The sequence below is a fragment of the Panthera onca genome, chromosome B4 (genome assembly GCF_046562875.1).
Source record: "Panthera onca isolate mPanOnc1 chromosome B4, mPanOnc1 haplotype 2, whole genome shotgun sequence".
NCBI classification, from domain to species: Eukaryota; Metazoa; Chordata; class Mammalia; order Carnivora; family Felidae; genus Panthera; species Panthera onca.
Window position 1 is genome coordinate 54,908,732 of NC_138345.1, and position 20,356 is coordinate 54,929,087.

The 20,356-nt window shown below is 37.9% G+C and overlaps 1 protein-coding gene across 2 annotated transcripts in view; it reads right to left on the reverse strand.

Moving 5' to 3' along the window:
- Positions 1 to 1,179: 1,179 nt before the first annotated feature.
- The window catches only part of GYS2 (glycogen synthase 2), a 57,400-nt gene continuing 38,223 nt past the window's right edge, over positions 1,180 to 20,356 (reverse strand). The window contains exons 12-16 of one of the 2 annotated variants that reach the window (XM_060658169.3): positions 11,279 to 11,405; positions 7,866 to 7,961; positions 6,540 to 6,703; positions 4,999 to 5,079; positions 1,180 to 2,769 (exon numbers count right to left, since the gene is read on the reverse strand). In XM_060658169.3, the coding sequence (XP_060514152.1) occupies positions 2,677 to 2,769; positions 4,999 to 5,079; positions 6,540 to 6,703; positions 7,866 to 7,961; positions 11,279 to 11,405 (561 nt within the window). In that variant the 3' untranslated portion in view covers positions 1,180 to 2,676. Of the gene's footprint in view, positions 2,822 to 4,998; positions 5,080 to 6,539; positions 6,704 to 7,865; positions 7,962 to 11,278; positions 11,406 to 20,356 lie in introns of both variants that reach the window. The other variant, XM_060658168.3, reaches the window with a different exon arrangement.

Genomic DNA, 20,356 nt, shown 5'->3' on the forward strand with positions numbered 1-20,356 from the left:
TGTGCTCTATCACTTGTACTCCTTTCTAATCAGAGAACTATTCTTTCATTCAGAAAAAAAAAAGCACTTGAATTTTAAAATGTTTTATTAAGAAGCTATTTTACGGAGGAAATCTCATGCTTTCAATAACAATAGACTAACCAGTTACCAACCAAGGGTATCATTTGAATAGATGTATTGTGCCCCCTTACTAGGAATATATTTTCATTGTTATTGTAACACTGAAACCCCTTTTTATCATGAGATCTTTCTGGCACTTCAGCAAGTGAATATCTACATTATAATACAAATCCATCTCCTATTTTCTGACTCCCTGTGCAGACCTTTGCAAACTGCTCTGCAGATGTTGGGTTAATTTGGCATGCACAGGGCATATTTCAAGGATTAGGCTTTAGGTAATTTATTTCCCTTTCTCCTGGGCCCTAAATGAGGTGAGTTTGCAATCATCTTCCATTGTGACCTGATTTATGGCATATATCCACCATTCATCTACTTTTTCTTAACAATAGTGATGCGATTTGAAGTTTCAGTTTGAGAGCGAACAGCTAAGAAAGAATTTCTGAGATAGTTTTGGTGCAAAAAGGTGATTTTATTATAGCATGGGGACAGGACCCATGGGCAGAAAGAGCTGTATCTACAAATACAAGGGATGACTGATTCTATATTTTAGGTTTGTGGAGGGGGGTGGGGTAGAGGTAACATAAGTTTCCAAGAAATTTTTGTATGCTGAAAGCAGGGTCTTGCAGGACCTTGAAGATTTAGCTATTGTCAAGATAAGGTTGCTTTTAGTCTTTAATGAAATATAAACATTAAGGCATTAAGGCAGCCGTGAACCCCTGGAGGCATGTCATGTCCTGCATCTATCAGTGGGCTGCAGGCTGTAAGGAGATTTAACATAAACTGCATTTTTCTTGCCTTTGTTCTCATCAATGGGGCAAGCAGTGGAGAGCTAGATTATAGTTTTCCCCTAGTCCTGAGCCATTCGACCCAGACCCACCACGGTCGTTGTTACTCTTCCCTTGTTGCCATCGACAATCCCACACTGAACAGACTAAAACTTTTTTAAAAGCTCTGCAGATCTAGGTCAACTGATATGCCAACCAAGGTTTTCACTGTGATCTAAATGTAACAATACTCAAGTTGTGGGAAAAAAAAAAAATAATCCAAGAATGAAGGTGGTTTCTTTTTTTCTTCTTTTCTTTTTTTTGCCTATTTAGAAGTAATTACATTTAATAATTTTTTTAAAGTTTTTAAATTTATATTGAGAGAGAGAGAGTGGGAGAGGGGCAGAAGAGACAGAGTGGGAGAGGGGCAGAGATAGAGAGAGAAAGAGAATCCTAAACAAGCTCTGTGCTCAGCGCAGAGCCCAACATAGGCCTCGATCCCACAAACCGTGAGATCATGACATGAGCCAAAACCATGAGTTGGACACTCAACGGACAGCCACCCAGGAGCTCTTAGGTTTAATTACATGTAAAACAAAGATATGTTTACAATCACTCAACAATGTCCGTAAGCACATCATGGATGTGTTTAGAAACATTGTTCTTATTATAATTAAGTAGACTCTATATTTTCTTTTTGCTAGTTTTTTAAAAGACAGTTTTAAATGTTATCCTTTACAAGGCACTATTTCATAGTAGGTGCTTTCTACAAGTTATCTTATTAAATGTCTTATTTACAAGACATCAATGAAAGCTTAATTGATATGTTGATATTGACATATTAATTCATTTGGATTTAACAATTCATCATTTATAGAAGACTGATTGATTGACCAAGTTTTTGAAAAAGCTTTCCTTTTAAAGAACAGAAAAATTGTTTCAGTCAGATGGCATAGTACAGATGGTAACATCTTCCCATCATTAAGTTGAGACGTGACCTTGTAAATATGCACGAATAGGTATCAGGATCTGGATTTAAGGTAGCTTGTTTTCTTATGGATTTTGATTATCTACAAAGCTAGATAGAAATTCATGGTTCTGACTCATGTGAAACATGGAAATAATCACTAAAGACTGAGTTAATTAAAATATGTTTGTAGTGGACATTCAGGGCTGAGATCAGGATCCTTTGTGGGGAAACTGGGAGGCTTGTTTGGTAGTTATGGAAGCTGTATAAATACTAAGCAAAGGATTATGGTGATGATCACTTAAAAATAAACACTAGCAAATGAAAATTCTTATTGCTGACATTAACCATTTTAAAAACATTTCTAAGAGCATCTGGGTGACTCAGTTGGTTAAGCATCTGGCTCTTGATCTCAGCTCAGGTCCTGATATCAAGGTTGTGAATTCAAGTCCCACATTTGTAGCCTACCTAAAACAACAACAACAACAACACCCCACATCTAGTCTTCCTCCTTTAATGAACACTCTTCCTCATGCCTAAATTTACTGGGGAAAAAGGAGTAGGGGAAAATAACTTGGACTTTATTAGAAATTACAAAATTGCCATTCACTTAATTTTCTCCCCTTTGGAGGCAGAGAATAAATCCTGTTGTAATAGAAGAAGAAAATGAAATCTGTAGCATTTTCATGTCTTTAAGTAATCATTCTTACTATGTTCTTACTACATTAGTTCTGTTCTACAAGTGTGGAATTCAGTTCTTGTATTCACCATGCAGCTTTTTCTTCCCACGAGGAACACGGCCCAGAGACAATGGCGACTTGATATTTAACCGATCCCTTTCAGCCTCCTCTTCCTCATTGTAGCGCTCATCCTCTTCATCTTCCACATCACTGCTCTGAGGACTAGAGACCTGAGACCCTGAAGGGGAAGGTGGAACTGAGGAAGGCCTGGGATATTTAAATCCTTCTGTCTGCCAAAGACAAAAATAAGTCACAAACACTATAATGACTTCTTGAGTTTTCCAATGCTGTAAACACTTTGCATGTGCATTTAATAAAAAAGCATAGTTGGATATTTTTTATGGTCTGTTCATGAGCTATTATCTTTGATTTATTTTGATTCTGATACCAGCAAGCTCAGGAGAGATTCATTAAATAAATAACTTCCTTTTATTATGCACTGAAATGTGCCAGGTGCCATCTATCTATCTACCTACCTACCTACCTACCTACCTACCTATGTTATCTTATTCCTAGTAACAACACCAATAAATTTGTTTTTCCCACATACAGAAGACAACTGAGGATTAGAGAGGTCAGATGACTTGCCCAAGGTCACACAGCATGACCCTGTGTTAGAGCAAAGATTTGTATCAGGGCTATAATCACTCCAGATCCTTTAATATCAACTGTCATGTTACGCTGCTGATATTCTCAGTCTCTATGTCACTTTTCAGATTTGCTCAATGAAATTGCAGAATATGGGCATTCTGGACATGCATGGACAGCCACCATTAGAAAGAGTCCTGGAAGCCAGGTCACTTAGTTTACCCTGAAATTCCACCAGTTACTTTTAGTTCAGTTAATGAGTAAATATCACTAGATTTAATCAAATTGCCCTTCTACCTAAGATTCACTCAAATAACTCATTTGTTAAACAAGAGCTAAGCACAGCTATGGGTCTGGCACCATAATGTCACTGAGGAAACAAAGATGAAAACCAAGATTCTTGCCCTTTAAGAGCACACATGCTTGACCAGGGAGGACAACTGTATAAAATAGTTGCAGCCCTCGTCACTCTGTATGTCAACTATTTGTGCACATTATTATCATGTCATACCTATACAATCACTGCAAGGTTCAGATATTTTGCCTGAAAGCAATAAAAAAGAAAAGAAAAAATGAGCTGAGTCATGCATTTAGGACCTGGCTCAAAGCAGGAGCTCAATACTTACGAATTGAATACGTTGAATAAATGGATGAATATAGGTGAATTACCATCAAGTAGAGTGACTGCCTCTAAATAAGCTAAACAATTAACCCTGTTAAAATCATGAACATGAGAGTTGGAATTTGTATTCTGAAGGATTTTAAAAACCCTGTCATGTTCCATATGGGCAAATTCTACCTTGGGTTAACTTTTTAGATCCATTTCCCTTGAGACCTGATGGAGGTAGACCATAAGTTGTATTATTAAGCAAAATTGATTATGGTAAAAGTGACTCCTGACTGGGAGATTACATCTGAACTCAGAGGATTTATAAATACTTGACAAGGATTATAGCTTTGGGGAATCCCTGAATTTGATGACTCTTATAACTGTACATATTCTTTGTGGAGATCATGGAAGCTGTGGGATATTGGCTCCTGGGCGGGGGCAGGGGGTGGGGGAGGCATAAAACTACTAAGCTAAGATAGATCTCATACCTAATAATATAGGTTTCATCTTTTTTACACCTAAGCTTTTACCTGGTGGATAGGGTGGCAAAGAAGTGTAACTTTTGGACTGCTATGTAGACAGCTGTAAGGATGAATCCCACTGAAGAGAAATGTCTGATGCTGCCCTACTTCAAGCTGTGTTTCCTATCTTATATCCTTCTAAGAGAATGTGGTGACAAGTAGCCTATGCTGGTCTCATGAATATAGATATCTAAGTGAACTTCAGAAGAAGACTCCCGGGGGCACTGCTGACTGGTACATGAATACTCATCTAATCCAACTCCTCCTGTGGTTCCTGAATTCACTCTTTCTCTTGCCAAGTAGTCACCTGTATCTCAACATTTCCTTGGATAGCAAATTCACTGGCTATGAAAGCAGGGCAGTTCATTTCTCAATAACTCTCAAGAGAATGGGGGTCTAACAAAGCAGTTTCAAGCACTAAAGCAGGGAGAGTTTTAATGTGGGGGTGCTTCTCCAACAACATGAATTAGTTGACTGTCTGCCCATCTGCATAAGGCTAACTCTGAATCAAGGGCTTTGACTTGGTCTGATCTGTTGGTTCCTCTATTCTTTGCTTTAGGGCAAAATTATGAAAAAAGTATAATAGTTTGTGTATTTAACTACTTCTAAATTCAAAGGTATTGGTAGGACTTACCATACATAAGAAATTTAGCTTTCAAAACAAATCCACAATACATAAAACACTTACCGTTGGTGGTGATGTAGGTTCCATATGGAATTTATCTGGAAAAGCTCTGCTTAATGTCAGGTACCTGGCATGTTGATAATACTGTGATAGAAAACCAATTCACAGGTTTAAAAAATTATATATTTCAGTAACCAAGTTATTATGTAAAATCTTATTCTCCTAGTTATAAAATCCATTTTTAAAGTGGTAAAACCAGGGCGCCTGGGTGGCTTGGTCGGTTAAGCGTCCGACTTCGGCTCAGGTCATGATCTCACGGTCTGTGAGTTCGAGCCCCGCGTCGGGCTCTGTGCTGACTGCTCAGAGCCTGGAGCCTGTTTCAGATTCTGTGTCTCCCTCTCTCTCTGCCCCTCCCCTGTTCATGCTCTCTCTCTGTCTCAAAAATAAATAAAAACGTTAAAAAAAATTAAAAAAAAAATAAAGTGGTAAAACCTATTCACCCTAAATTTAAAAACAGAAAAAAATGAGTTTATAGTTTTTTTATTTTCCAGTGAATAGGTAAAGAAATACACAAAAAGTTGGAGAGAGGGGCACCTGGATGGCTCAGTCAGTTGAGCATCAGACTCTTGGTTTCAGCTCAGGTCATGATCTCACAGTTCATGGGTTCAAGTCCCGCATTGGGCTCCACGTTGACAGCACAGAGCCTGCTTGGGACTCTCTCTCTCTCTCTCTAATAAATAAATAAACTTAAAACATATGTTGGAGGGAAAAGCCATACTGACCTTACTGAAAACTCTGAATTGAGCACTAAGGGGACTGAAAACACTGGCTTTATTCCATAGAAAAGCAGTATAACATGGGGAAAAGGTGGGGTCTGAATAATCAGACAAACTGGACTTAAATTCTGCTTCAGACCTTAGGTAAGAAACATAACTTGTAATAGCCTTATCATTCTGGTTTTATTACAAAATGCAGACAGTACAATTAATCACCCAGGATTGTAAGGCACTGTCATTAGCATGTGTAGACAGTCTGCAAATGGAGCATCTATCATTTTTCAGGGAGAGTTTAGCGATATCTAAACAGATCTATTATGTGAAGGCAAAGTCAACTTATTCTTTATTAAATCATCCAGTGCTAAGATATATAGACCTCTGGGTACTTACAAACCTATTGCATAATTGAAAGGAGGTATTTTCTGTACTTGTCATTTGAAAAACAAAGTTATTCCCATTCCCACTGTATTTGAGGCATATGGTCACGTCATGGCTTAGAGCCAAACAAGATACAAATGTTTCTTTAGATGTTTTCCTCATATTCATGAACCAATACCTGTAATGCATCAAGTTAAGCACTGACAATAGAGTAACTGGTAAGATCACAGCTAGCTCCTGACGGATTTGCTGTTATAAGCTCAAACTAAATCTGAAGATTTGAAGTGAGGACTTTGCGAGTTTATAGTAAGTAAAAAAGTACATGAAAACATTACTGGAGATTTTAACAATGATGGTACTAAGTTGACTTTGTAGATTATGACAAGAATCTCGATTTTTATAGTTCAGTGGAATTTTTAAAGTGGCTCTCTTGATCACAGACTTGCTTACTCTGCCCAAGTATCTCCAATCCAGAAGATCGGAGAGCCTCTCAGTTCGGTTTCTCTGAATAATTCTCTGGCGGCGGGACTGTTTGCAAAATCCATAGAGAAACTGAGTCAGCTGATTGCAGGAATCATCTGGAGACTGGAACCGCCTGTCAACAATGTAAATGCCTGAGGGGCACAAAAACCAAAGCACAGATAAACGTAGGGCTAACCTTGGAATATTTCTTCTCCCTTGGAATATTTCTTCTCCCATTCCTTACATTCTATCTCAGACCGCCACATGCATTACCCACTCCCTGACAGCCCCCACTGCCTGTTTCATCTTTCCCCTTTCAAGACTGTATTTCTCCTGTGATCTCCTCCTAATGGTTCACCACTGTCACCAACACACAGCCAACACAATGGATCTTGTTAAAAAATTTGGCAGCAGAGGAAAACCCTGGATCAGGGATTCTCCCCAGGACTGCTCACTAACCAGAATCTCTGGGGTGAGACCTGGGTGTCAGTGATTTTTTTTAGGCTCCTTGGTGTTCCCACCATGCACCACTGGCTGAGAACCACAGCTGTAGCTTGAGGAAAGAGAACCATGACAATGCAAGGGTAGGAGACCAGGAAATTGGCAATGTGTGGGCAGACAATCTATCCCATCTCCCTTTCTTGCTGCTGGGCAACATGGACACAGAGATGGTGGTATGCAAATTCTCCTGCCATCTTAAACAATTTAAGTGAATTTTGCTAACTTGGCACAGACCCTTAAAATAATGACACTGGGGCGCCTGGGTGGCTCAGTCAGTTGAGCGTCCGACTTCGGCTCATGTCATGATCTCACGGTCTGTGGGTTCGAGCCCCGCGTCGGGCTCTGTGCTGACAGCTCAGAGCCTGGAGCCTGTTTCAGATTCTGTGTCTCCCTCTTTCTCTGACCCTCCCCTGTTCATGCTCTCTCTCTGTCTCAAAAATAAATAAATGTTAAAAAAAAAAAATAATGACACTGACCAATCTACATACTCTAAGGCCATGGTTACTGTAATGTCACTTCTAGATAGTAAAGGGCCAAACCAGTTCAGAAAATAAAAAGATAAAAGGGCCAGACTTGTCCAAGTTTAGCATGCCTTTTATGGTTTGTCTTTTGGACCATATATTTAATATTAACAGCATTTTTATGTTATCTGTGAACCACATAATTAAATCTACTTTTAATTAAACAAGAAGTATAAACATTACTTTAATCATCAGGATAGCTTTAGAGTTAGGCTCCATAAAGACCCTGTGCTTTGTTTGGCTAGAGGTCACTTCTCCCTGTGTTGGGTGAATGATGAAAAACCTCACCCACCGTAGGCAGTAGGATCAGCCACGTGCTCCTGCATGAAACAGCCAAAGCCGGACAGGTTGGTTGTCACACTGGGGATACCCATCACCGTACATTCAGCTGCCGGGGAAATAGACAAACGCTTGGCCTCAGACCAGTCCCTATATCCTCTAATGCACGCAGATGGGGCAAAAGCCCAAGTCTGCCTAGTGATAGTGATGTTTATTTTGTACCAGGCATAGTACTGAGCTCTTTACATGTATTAACTCATTTAATCTTCTCAACAACCATGTGAAGTGAGACCGTCATTATCTCCATCTTACAGATGAAGAAATTGAGGTTAAATAATTTGCCCAATGTCATAAAGCCAGGGAATGGGGTAGAGCTGGGATTTGAAGGCAGGCACCCAGCTCCAGGGCTCTTGTTTGGAACTGCTACTCTATACTGCCTCTCTCATTCCAGCTGTTTTTGTTTTTTGCTCCATTCTAAGCCATGTCTCAAAGTAAGTGGTGAGTTTGTGGTGTCAGTAAATAGACTTTGGACATGAGCACCTCCTCCTATCAAATTAATCTGCCATGCCACAGATCCCTCCCCTTTTCCAAGTGGTCACTGAACCTAGTCCTCTCTCACCTTCTAGTCAAAACCTGTTTTTCATAAAATAGCACATACGGTTTTTGTTTTGTTTTGTTTTTTTTTGGTTTTTTTTTGTTTTCTTGTTTGTTTTTAAAGAAGTATTACTTCTCAGGGTGCCTGGGTGGCTCAGTCAGTTGAGTGCCTCAGGATATGATCTCACAGTTCCTGGGACAGAGGCCCATGTCAGGGTCTGCACTGACAACTCTCTCTCCCTGTCCCTCCCCCGCTCGCAGACACCCTCTCTTTCTCTCTCTCTCAAAATGAATAAATAAACGTTTTTAGAAAAAGAAATGTTACTTCTCACAAGGATGTCTTCATTCTTAACAAGGAATTTACATTTGTTTATGGAATTACTCTTGGTTGACTGGTAGTTTAGGGTTAAAAAAAAAGATTTCCCCACTATTCAAGAAGTAATACAATTTAGACAGTGGCCTTCCTTCTCTTCTGCTCTGCAAGTATTTCCTCTAGAGAGATGTGGTTTCCTAATTTGGTGGAGAGGGATTGGTGGAGGAGAAAATGAGACAGGGATTATTGACTCATACAAGAATCTAATGCAAACCTGGACTTCCTTCCCAGAAAAATCCCTATGCATATATGTATAAGGAATTTTGCCTACAATTCCACACAAGTTCACTGAACCTTATTTTTATTAAATACTCATTAACACACATGTATTGAAATACCAGGTACCCATAACCTTAGTATATGTTCATTGAATGAATTTAATGGAGCATGTGCTAATATTCATTAGATTTTCTCAAAACACAAAACACAGACTTAAATGAATACTTTCTGGAGTATGTTAAACTTAGCATCAGATAAAAAGTTATTCTAAAACAAATAGAGTTATCTAACATGCTAACACCAAACTTATACCACAGAAGAGATATTGTTATTCCTGTAACTATAGGTTAGGTGAAGGGTGGCCAACTTTCTTTGGGTAATTCAAAACAGAGAATGACTCATTCACTATGGAGTATTTCTCAACCTTCTTTTCCTATCTACTTATCTTTTATAACACCTTTGGTGGACTTTATCTTAAAACACGAGATGTATCTCCTCTATCATTTGGGTTAAGTTTATCTTTGTCCTATAAAATGACATTTGGTGGAAAGTCCTCTGTAATTTATAGAACATTCTCTTTACCCAACATAAATGACTTCCCATATCCCTCAGTCACTCATGCTTTGATTTTGTGCTTCTTTATTTTTGAAACTTCCTTGATAATAAAGTATGTTACTTCCTAGAAATAAAAGGAACAAAAGTCAATAACAAAATGTTAAGTCCACCAGTAAAATGTGCATTTGATGTATCTTAAAGGATAGATGCTCTATTATAAACAATTTAAGATGACATGCGGGCATTTCATAAGGAGATATCATCTTTACAAAAGTGAACTGATACCCATAACAATTTTTAGAACTACAAGAGTGATAGCTGGAGGAGTTAGATCAATAGCCTTTCTGTGCCATATTTCAGGAAGAGATAATCCTTTATCTATTTCCCCCCAAAAGTTTTCATGTTTTTACAGCTGCTGGCAAATTATTCTTGGTGGAACTTAAAATGATAGAATAGGGCCTTATGTCAAAAGATGCAGAGACTTCATGTTGCTCTTGTTGTAAAGTAAGATCCTATTTATATAGAATTTTATTCTTTTTCCTTCTAGATGTCTATTTATTTGAGAGAGAGAGAGAGACAGAGAGAGAGAACGAGTGGGGGAAGGGCAGAGAGAGAGGGAGACAGAGGATCCAAAGTGGGCTTTGTAGTGACAGCAGAGAGCTGGATGTGTGGCTTGAACTCACGAACCGCAAGATCATGACCTGAGCCAAAGTTGTAGACTTAACTGACTGCGCCACCCAGGTATCCCCTATATAGAATTTTAAAATCTATATTGAAATTCTGGGATCAGAATACAAAGATTAGAAAAATTCTTCCTCTACATAATTCAACCTATGATCTCCCTAACCTTGACTGCTGCCGCCTCTCAGTTGGGCAATGATGACATTGAGATCAGAAAGCAAAATATATTAATTATTTGTAAAAACATTTTCTGAACCTTTTCTTTTAAAATTCTAAATGGAATTATATTTAAATAAAAAGGAAAATCTCTGATTGCCAATGTGAGAAGGAAAAGTTAGTATTACATTCTTTCCATTGTCATATATGTAAAGTACTTATTTCCTTTTTAATAGGCATTTCTGTACAAATACAAATTGAGTGCTCTTGATACCAATGACAACCATGCTCATAAGGGACAAAAATGGAAAACAGATAGTGGATCCAAGAATCCACCACTAGAGAGAAAGAACAAAAGGAGGATGAAGAGGTAAAAGGGCCTGAATGGAAGGATGTCACTGGTCATAATACCTACCACTGAATTGGCATTTTATCTTAAAAGTACCTCTTTTTTGAATGACAAGGGTATGAAGAAAACTTTTCACTGTACACCTTCTTATATTATTTATTTCTTTAACTATGTGAATGTGTTCCCTATTAAAAATTAAATACATCCGTTAATTTTTAAAAACCCACTTTGAAATAAGTTTTAGAGACTACTTTTGCTGGACCATTGTTTTTCATATTAAATTTACTTGTAGTCAATTTCTCCTTTACATGGATAGTTGGGACTGGTAGAGATAACTCAATAACATGTAATCTTTATAAAACATTCTTTTTCTTTGTAATACAATGTATTATTATAATTTAACCTTAGTGGAGTTACATATCAGCTTTGAATATTATATCTATATGCATAAAATATTAATAAAATTTAAAACATTCCCCAATCTATACAAGCCATATACCTGGAGTATAACCCCATGGTTCATAGTATGAAGGAAAAACTCCTAGATGACAACCTCGAACAAACTCTTCATAATCCATGGGTAATAAGGGGCTGGTGGAGGATAGGAACTCTGGGTGCAAAATCACCTAAAAAAGGGAAAATTCTAATGAGAAAAAAAGAATAGAAGAAATTAAAGCAAAAAATCTACCGTTTGGTATTCTGATACTGTAGAATCCTTGTGTTCTAGATTCAGGGAGAGAGAGAGAGAGAGGAGTAAAAAGAAAAAGAAAAAAGTGTGGGTGCTTTTCTCTCTCTCTCCATTCTGTGTATCTAGTCTGTGGACCTACTTTCCCTCAGGTTCCAAGGCCTAGATTGGAGGAAAAATGTGCCCATTTTTGTTCTCATGCTAAACTACATCCTTCAACCCAGATTTTGTTGAACAATAAGGGTATTGTTTTAAGACTTTATTTCCAAGTAATCTCTACACCCAACATGGGGCTCAAACTTACAACCCTGAGATCAAGAATCACATGCTCTACTGACTGAGCCAACCAGGCATCCCAACAATAAAGATTTTATTTTGTTTTCTAGTGGCTGACTGTTGTCTTATTTCTCAATTTGCTCCTACCTCAGGCAGGAAAGAGGAGAGCTATGTAATAGGCCATTCTCCATTGCCCCAGGCATGAGTTAGCCCAGAGTAACAGAGCTAAGAGACAGAGATACTAGGAATCTAATCTAAATTAGATCAGACTAGAAGCCTTCACCCAAATCACAATCCTCTCTCACCTCGAGGTAATCACCTCCTAATCCATCTCCCTGTTTCTACTCTGGCAAGGTGTCTACTCAATACAAGACTAGAGGGAACCTTTAAAAATGCCAACCCCTCCTCTGCTCAAAATCCTTCAGTGGCTTCCCATTTCACTCAGAGTAAAGTCCAAAGTATTTACCATGGTCTTTTAAAGCAGTGGTGTCCAGGTAAATGTTTAAGAATGAAAAATCAAATTATAAGTATATTTGTACATAAATTTACTACACATTTTACTGATATAAAAGATGTATAGCATACAATTTCCAAATAATAAAAAAATGTACACACAAAAACCTACACACAGATGTTTGTATCAGCTTTATTCATAATTGATAAAACATGGGAGCCATTAAAATATCCTTTAATAGGTGAGTGAATAAATAAACTGCAGTACATCCAGACAATGGAATATTTTTCAGCACTAAAAAGAAATGAGCTAGCAAGCAATGAAGAAAAATGTACATGGAAAAAAAATGTATATTACTAAGTGAAAAAAAGCCAATCTGAAAAGGTTAAATATTGTATGATTCCAACTATATGACATTCTGGAAAAGGCAAAACTATGGAGACAATAAAAAGATCAGTGCTCAAATGGGGGCAGGGTTGAACAGGCAGAGCACAGAAGATTTTTAGGACAGTGAAACTATTCTGTATGATTTTGTAATGATGGATACATGTCATACATTTATCAAAACTCACAGAAGGTACAAACAATGTAAACTATGGATCTTGGTAGGTAATAATGTGTCAATATAGGTTCACCAATTGTAACAGATATACCATTGTGGTTGGAGATATTGATAGTGGGGAAGGCTACATATGTTCCCAGGGAAGGAGTACATGGGAGCTTTCTGTACTTTCTGCTCAACTTTGCTGTGAACCTAAAACTTCTCTAAAGAATAAAGTCTATTAAATATATATGTAATGTACTCCTTATTATAAATTCTAGATGATTAAATACTCCCAAATGCTTTTGTTGACTGAACGTAGTACATGGTTTCAATGCCTGAACATAGTAGTTCTGATGTGAGATAAATGTCAGAACTTCATAGGTTCATCGGTGACATGAGTGACTTCTTCCCTGAGTTGGACATTAGCCTTTGAATACTGGAAAAATATCTCCTCATGTTTTTGTGCCACTCACAATTTTGTGTAACAACCATAGACACAACCCCCCCTTTTTTTTTTAATTTTTAAGTTTATTTATTTATGACAGAGAGAAAGAGAGAGAGACAGCGTGAGTGGGGGAGGGGAGAGAGAGAGAGAGGGAGAAACAAAATGGGAAGCAGGCTCCAGGCTCTGAGCTGTCAACACAGAGCCCGATGTGGGGCTTGAACCCATGAACCGTGAGACCATGACCTGAGCCGAAGTCAGCTGCTTAACCAACTGAGCCACCCAGGTGCCCCTAAACACAACCCTTTTAAGCTTAATCTGCATTGTTAATACTTTATCCCTTTCTTAAGTCTAGACAATCGAGACACAATTAATCAAGCCATGATGGGTAGTGTTCACTGTCTTCACTCTCTAGATACTCCCACCATGGCCAGTTTCAAGTTACCAATGTGATGTCACTGAACCAGAAATAGGAAGGGCAGTAGCACGTCCTTATAGAATATTTCCACCGTGTGGGCACAATAGCCATAAATAACTTCAAGTGCACAGGTAATCATAGAATGTAATAAACAATAAGTATGTGATGTGTTTTGAGCATTACCTTTCATTTTAATATAATTGATTTATATTTTAAGTTGATATAATTTAAGTTTTTGATTAATATTTTTTAAGTAAAAATTTTTTTAATTTTATTTTTAGATGTTTATTTATTTTTGACAGAGAGAGAGAGAGAGAGAGAGAGAGAGAGAGAGAGAGAGACAGAGCATGAGTGGGGGAGGGGGAGAGAGAGAGGGAGACACGGAATCTGAAGCAGGCTCCAGGCTCAGAGCTGTCAGCACAGAGCCCAACGCAGGGCCTGAACTCATGGACAGTGAGATCATGACCTGAGCCAAAGTCAGACGCTCAACCGACTGAGCCACCCAGGCCCCAGTTGATATAATTTAATTTTTTAAAATATCTGTTTTTAAAACTGGCTCACAAAATTTCTGAAAATTTAGCAATTGGCTCTCGAGGGCTGGTATGAGCCACTACTGGGACTTTGCTGCCTGTAATGTTATGCAAAGGCAGGGACAAGGGAGACAATGACTATCATTAGAAAGCTATGAATAGAAAAGCTACTTAACTGGTCACTTGGGTGAAAGAACTCTGCTATTTCTCCTATTTATTAACATTTTTCTTGAATCATTATTAGGTAATTTGTTAGTTTCTCCCCATAGTTAAGTAGTTATTAAAAATAAATAGAATCTGAGGGCACCTGGGTGGCTCAGCTGGTTGTGTCCAACTCTTGACTTCAACTCAGGTCATGATCTCACAGTTCATGAGTTTGAGTCTCACATCTGGCTCCAAGCTGACTGTGCAGAGCCTGCTTGGGATTCTCTCTCTCTCTGCCCCTCCCCAACTTGTGCTCTTTCTCTCTCTCTTAAAATAAGTAAATAAACTTTAAAAAAAAGAAAAAAAGTTTAGAAAATAAAATCTGAGTTTAAAGTATTGGGATTATAATTAAATATATAAAATTCATATACTATATATTATAGTATTTATATTGTGTATATATACATCATATACATCATATGCAAACATATATAAACACATAATACAATATATAACATATATATGCTTATATGTATGCTTATAATATATATATGCTTATAATGTGTATATATTATAATATACATATAAATATATATTGTTTATATTGCATATATACATAATATACATACATATATACATAATATAATATAATAAAAGGATAAGTATATATTTTTCCAAAGATAAATTTTTCTATATTTTTCCAAAGAGATTACTTTCAAGAAAAACCCTAATTTAGATATATAAGAACAATAACAGTTATATAATATGTTCTATATTATAAATAATGTTCTCATATATCACTTCACTTAATCCTAGCAGAATCATGACATTCTCATTACCCTAATTTTATTTTATTTTATTTTAAAGTTTATTTATTTATTTATTTTGAGAGAAAGGGGCAGGTGGGGGGAGAGAGAACAAGTGGGAGAGGGGCAGAAGGAGAGAATCCCAAGCAGGCTCTGCACTGTCAGAGTGGAACCCAGTGTGGTGTTCAAACTCATGAACTGTGAGATCATGACCTGAGCTGAAATCAGTCATCGGCCACTTAACCGACTGAGCCACCCAGGCACCCGATATTACCCTAATTTTAGAAATAAATTATATACATTAGTTATATTGCAGGAGATCCATAAACAGGAGATAAGTTAAACTTAAAAAATAAAATGGTAAAACATCCAAAATTGACACAAATAGCAAAGTAAAAATAGGTAAAATGTTTTCCTCCATAAAGCAAGACCCGAGTTCCTATCATGTGCAAAGTACTGCAGTAGGAAAAGCAACAAAAACACAGATACTGACTGTGTGCAAGCAGTCATCAAATGGGCAGCCCACTGTACTCCTGGCCAATATCAGCAAACAGGGATTCAAAACTCATTGTGTCTACTTTGGCATTTGGAAGCCTAGGAAAATTTGTACTCTCCAAAGACCATTTTGGAACATGAAAACATCATGGCTCATTCGTTTTGTTTCCAGCCAAACAGAATGACAGCACAACTAAAATAAGAGAACAGCTGCTGTGTGCCCTAAACAGCCAATTACAGGGACCCAGGGCAGAGGAAAGGATGTTTGAGGTCAGCCCAAGGTCATAGGGAGGATTAAATGAGATCCTGTTTACAAAAGCCCCTAGCAGAGAACCTGGCTCACAGCAGGCCTTGGATCAGTAGGGAAAAAACAAATAAAAACCAAAACGTTGCCTGACCATATTTATCCTGTGAGGGAATCAAGATCCCAGGAAGTTAATTTACTTTCACTGAGTGGTGGCACAGGGTCAAGACCTGGAATCTGCACTGTGGGGTTTCCCCACTACACACACTGCCGAGACAGAATTGATGATAAATTCAAATTCAAAATAATCTGCAACACTTCCTAAATCAAATGGCCACAGTCATATGGAGAGCTCATCATTCCACTCTGAGGATTAAGAATCATTTGATAGAGTTCTATAAATATTCAGGTGATCAAATATGCACTTACATTAGTTAAGCTTTTAAGGTTAGTGTTAAGCTTTTAAAGGATACCATTCATAAAATAAAATACCTGATTCTGAATTGACCCAAATCCATCTCAGTGCTTTGAGTGTATATTGTTATGAAGGAGTTATTCTTTTATTTCTTGTGTCAGTGTTTGCTTTATGATAATAATCAATGAATGTCTCAAAAGATTCATGACTGTAACTGTATAAACATAATTTGTATGAGACAAACTTCCTTCCCCATTCACTGTACATAAGCCATGTGCTTTTATATCTCTGGGCCTCTTCATCTACTTCCTCTGCCTGTTATCTTCATAATCAACTGATACCGGCATGATAAACTCCCGATGGCTCCTCAATCAAGATCTAGCTCACAGGTCATCCATTTTATAAAATGTTATCAAGTCCTCCATTCTCTACTCTCATCAAACTGTTTACACCTCTTTTCTAAGAGTCATTGAGTGCCAGGATTTGCTAGTATGGGGCTAAGTACAGATAAAAGCTAACATTTATACTGCATAATTATGCACCAGGTACTGCATGAAAGGCAACATCCATCATTTATTTAATCCTCACAACAGTTCTGTGAGTTTATTTGACCACCATTTCACAGATGAGAAGACTGAAGTCCATTATGTCAATTTACAAACCGATTAAGTGGCAGAGATTAAAGCCAGACAAGGGATCTTGATTGACAGCCCCAACTGCCTCCCCTGTGGAGAAACTACAGCAGTTGCTCTTAGCCTATAGACTTGGCAGAGGTGGGGACAAGGGCCAACTCATTTCTGCCCAACCAATGACTTTTTAAATGGGTGACATTTGTTAGGAAAAATCCCTACTGTGAATAGGAATCCCTATTAAAATTGTCGCAAGGCACCCATCTGCCTACCAACCTGAAACTGGTAGGTGAACAAAACACGTCAAAGTAAAACATAAAGGAAAGGTTTAGATACAGGGAAAAGACATATGTAGTAACACTTATCATATTTTAAATAAGTCAACAGTAAACCACGATCACACACGTGTGTGTGCGCACACACACCTCACATGGGCATCTTTTGTATTAAGAAAGGAAGCACTGTAAAATAATTCTGAATCTGTGTTAGCTATAGATTGTACTGTTGAAAACTATTTTTGTGTGTGGGCACAGGAGTGCATGTGCCTCTGCGTGTGTGAGTGCGCGCGTGTGTGTTTCCTTCCCCTAACTGACCAGCCATGTTAATGGTCTGTTTTTCCCCCTCATGAGTCACTACATAGTGCTGCTATGTGTGCATATTTTTCATTTATTTGTGAATTTTTATTAATTCTAGTTTTTGTTAATGACATTTGAGTTTCCTTTCTGTAAAAAAAAAAAAAAAGGTTCAGCAATTTTTAGAACTGGGCTGCAGTCTGTGGGTCTTTACTCCTCATCCTTCCTCCCTGCTCTCTCCACCTGTCTGACTACCCCTCCCTGCCTGCCTTTGCCTTCAACCTCTTTATCTTTCACAGGCATTTTCACCAACAAGTGTTTCCACATCTAATCCTGTCTTGGTGTCTGCCTCTCAGAGAATGAAAACTGAGAAAATTCATATGAGACATAATCGCTGCCTCAAAGAACTCCCAGTCTCACTGGAGGAATGGACATAAATATTTTAAAAATACAAATAGTTCATTGTGATGATTCCTAATTTGCAGTAGATAGAAATCATCTTGAGGATGCACAGAAGGAGGCAATTGTTCTATTTGGAGTAGATGAATGCATGTTAAGAACAAATAAAGGAAGAGATGACTTCTAGGTTGGATCCCAAAGGAATTGTTAGAGCGGCTGAAGTTAGGGCACTTGAGAAAGAGAGAATAACAAAAACAAAGACACAGAGTTAGGAAAGCATTTGACATACTTAAGAAATATGTACTTGTCCATTCCTGAGAAATTGCTTCACTTCTACCATACTTAAAAAAACAACAACACAGGTCAGCAAAGCATACTTTGTTCAGAGCTCTTAATTTCAAGAGACCTTCCAGGCTCAGTCTTCCCAAGAGCAAAGGAAGCATGGAACCATAGCCATGGTTCCATGCTTCCTGTGCCATCTGTATTTACTATACATATCACGTGCCAGGCACCCAACAAGTCCTCAGGGGAAGAACCACAGATTTAAATATAAGTGTGACATACAAAGTTCTGTAAAGCTGAAAAGAAATTCATAAGTTTTCCTTCTGCCACTATTTCCTTTCTAAGGTGGGGGGAGGGACTTGAGAAGGACCAGTCTAATTACATGAAAACGAGGTCAAATTAGTGCTGATACACTCTGAAGTAAGGTATGTTTCTGCAGATCCAATCGTGCTGAAAAACGTAAAGGATGGTGCACCCTTGGGAGATACATCCCTGCATTTTCAGGGAAAAATTTGTAGCCTACCTATTATGTGATGTGTGCTACAGGTAAAAATTTTGGAAATGCAGAAACACAAATGAAAAAATAAGTCACCCATAATTCTATAGCACATATTTTGCATGAGTGTGTGTGTGTGTGTGTGTGCAGAATGTGTTTAAATTGGATGGGTAACACCGCATGGGATATTTTATAAACAGCTTCTATCATTTAATTCTGCACTATGAGCTGTTACTATCTACTATCATGAAAATTCCTCCTGACTTAATTTCTGAGATACTTTTCCTCTTCTAACTCTTGCTCCTTTCTTCCACGGACTTTTCCTCTAATCTCTTAAATCTTGAAGTTTTCTTGGGTCAACACTTTTCTCTGCTCACTCAAGCTGGTCTTCCAGCACAGCATGTTTGGCATTCCCCGGTATCCTCTACTGCCCCTGCACTGATCCCTCCCTTCTAAACCCAGACTCTGTTTTCTAAGTACACACGAAACATCTCTACTTGAATAGCTCACATGTAACTCAGACTCAATCTATCAAAAACAGAACTCAATTCATGATGTGACCTGACCCTCAAGCAAGCTTCTGATAATGCCTTTCCTTAGATTTTAGAAAGTATTGATTAAATAATGAAGCTATCATCCTTGCCTTCACCCTCTTTTTCCTTCCCAATGACCATGGGTCACTAAGTATGATCTTTTCTGTAGGCAACCACCATTGTTCCGTCCTCTCCAGCACTTCTGGCATGGCCTTTGTAAAGGGCTCTTATCATCTCTCAGCTGTACTTGGTGGGGCGTCCTTAACTTGTCTCCCTCTGCCACACCCACTCATGCTTGTACCAAGGAGTGAATGCAAGATGAGGAATGAATATACGAATGGACTATTTTTTTTTTCCAAGAAATTTTGCAGAGAAGTGTGGAAAAGACAGAAACATTTAAAAACATCAAGAGGAGACCAGGTTAAGGCAAAGCTTGTTTGCTTATTAATGTGAGAATATTTAAGGAATGACAGCAAGGGAAGGAGCTAGTAAACCTGGAGCATAAGGGAGGACTAACAGGGGAATGAGATCCCAGAACACCCTCAGAACCTAAAGGAAAAGAAATAATAATAGGTCAAGATTTATATTTGAGGGGTCCTGAAGGAATTTAGATCTCATTGAATTCTCTGTTCACCTGATAAGGTGAGAGAAAGAAGAAAAAGTGAGACCTTTGAAAAGATTGGTAAAAGCTTATGACAACTTCATCTGGAATACTGGTGAATGGGTTGAGTAGGGATCAGCAACTATCGTTTACATGTTCACCATTGTGCCCTGAACCATGCACTGTACCTGGAACATATTTGGCCCTCGATAAACGTCCTATAGACTAAGCTCCACAGTGGCAGAAACCAGGTCTTATTCATGCAATGAACACTGTGCTTAATCATTGTAGAAACTCAACGGTCAAAAAGAATGACTTGGTCTATAGAAAATTCTATAAAAATATCATTAGCCACACTCTCTGAAACCAGAAGCTTCTTGTATTATCCCTTTAAAGTTGAACTTTATCAGGAAGAAACAAAGAAAAGTCATCCTCATCTCAGAGATTCACTAATTAAAGTAATTCTTAGATTATATTTGTATCATTAAAAATGAGGCAATTTCCTCATTCTTACTGCCAGTCTTGTACAATGTTAAGAATGATACTAAAATAGTCATTATATTTTAATCACCCAAGACAGGAAATATAATTATTTTTTTAGAAATATTATCT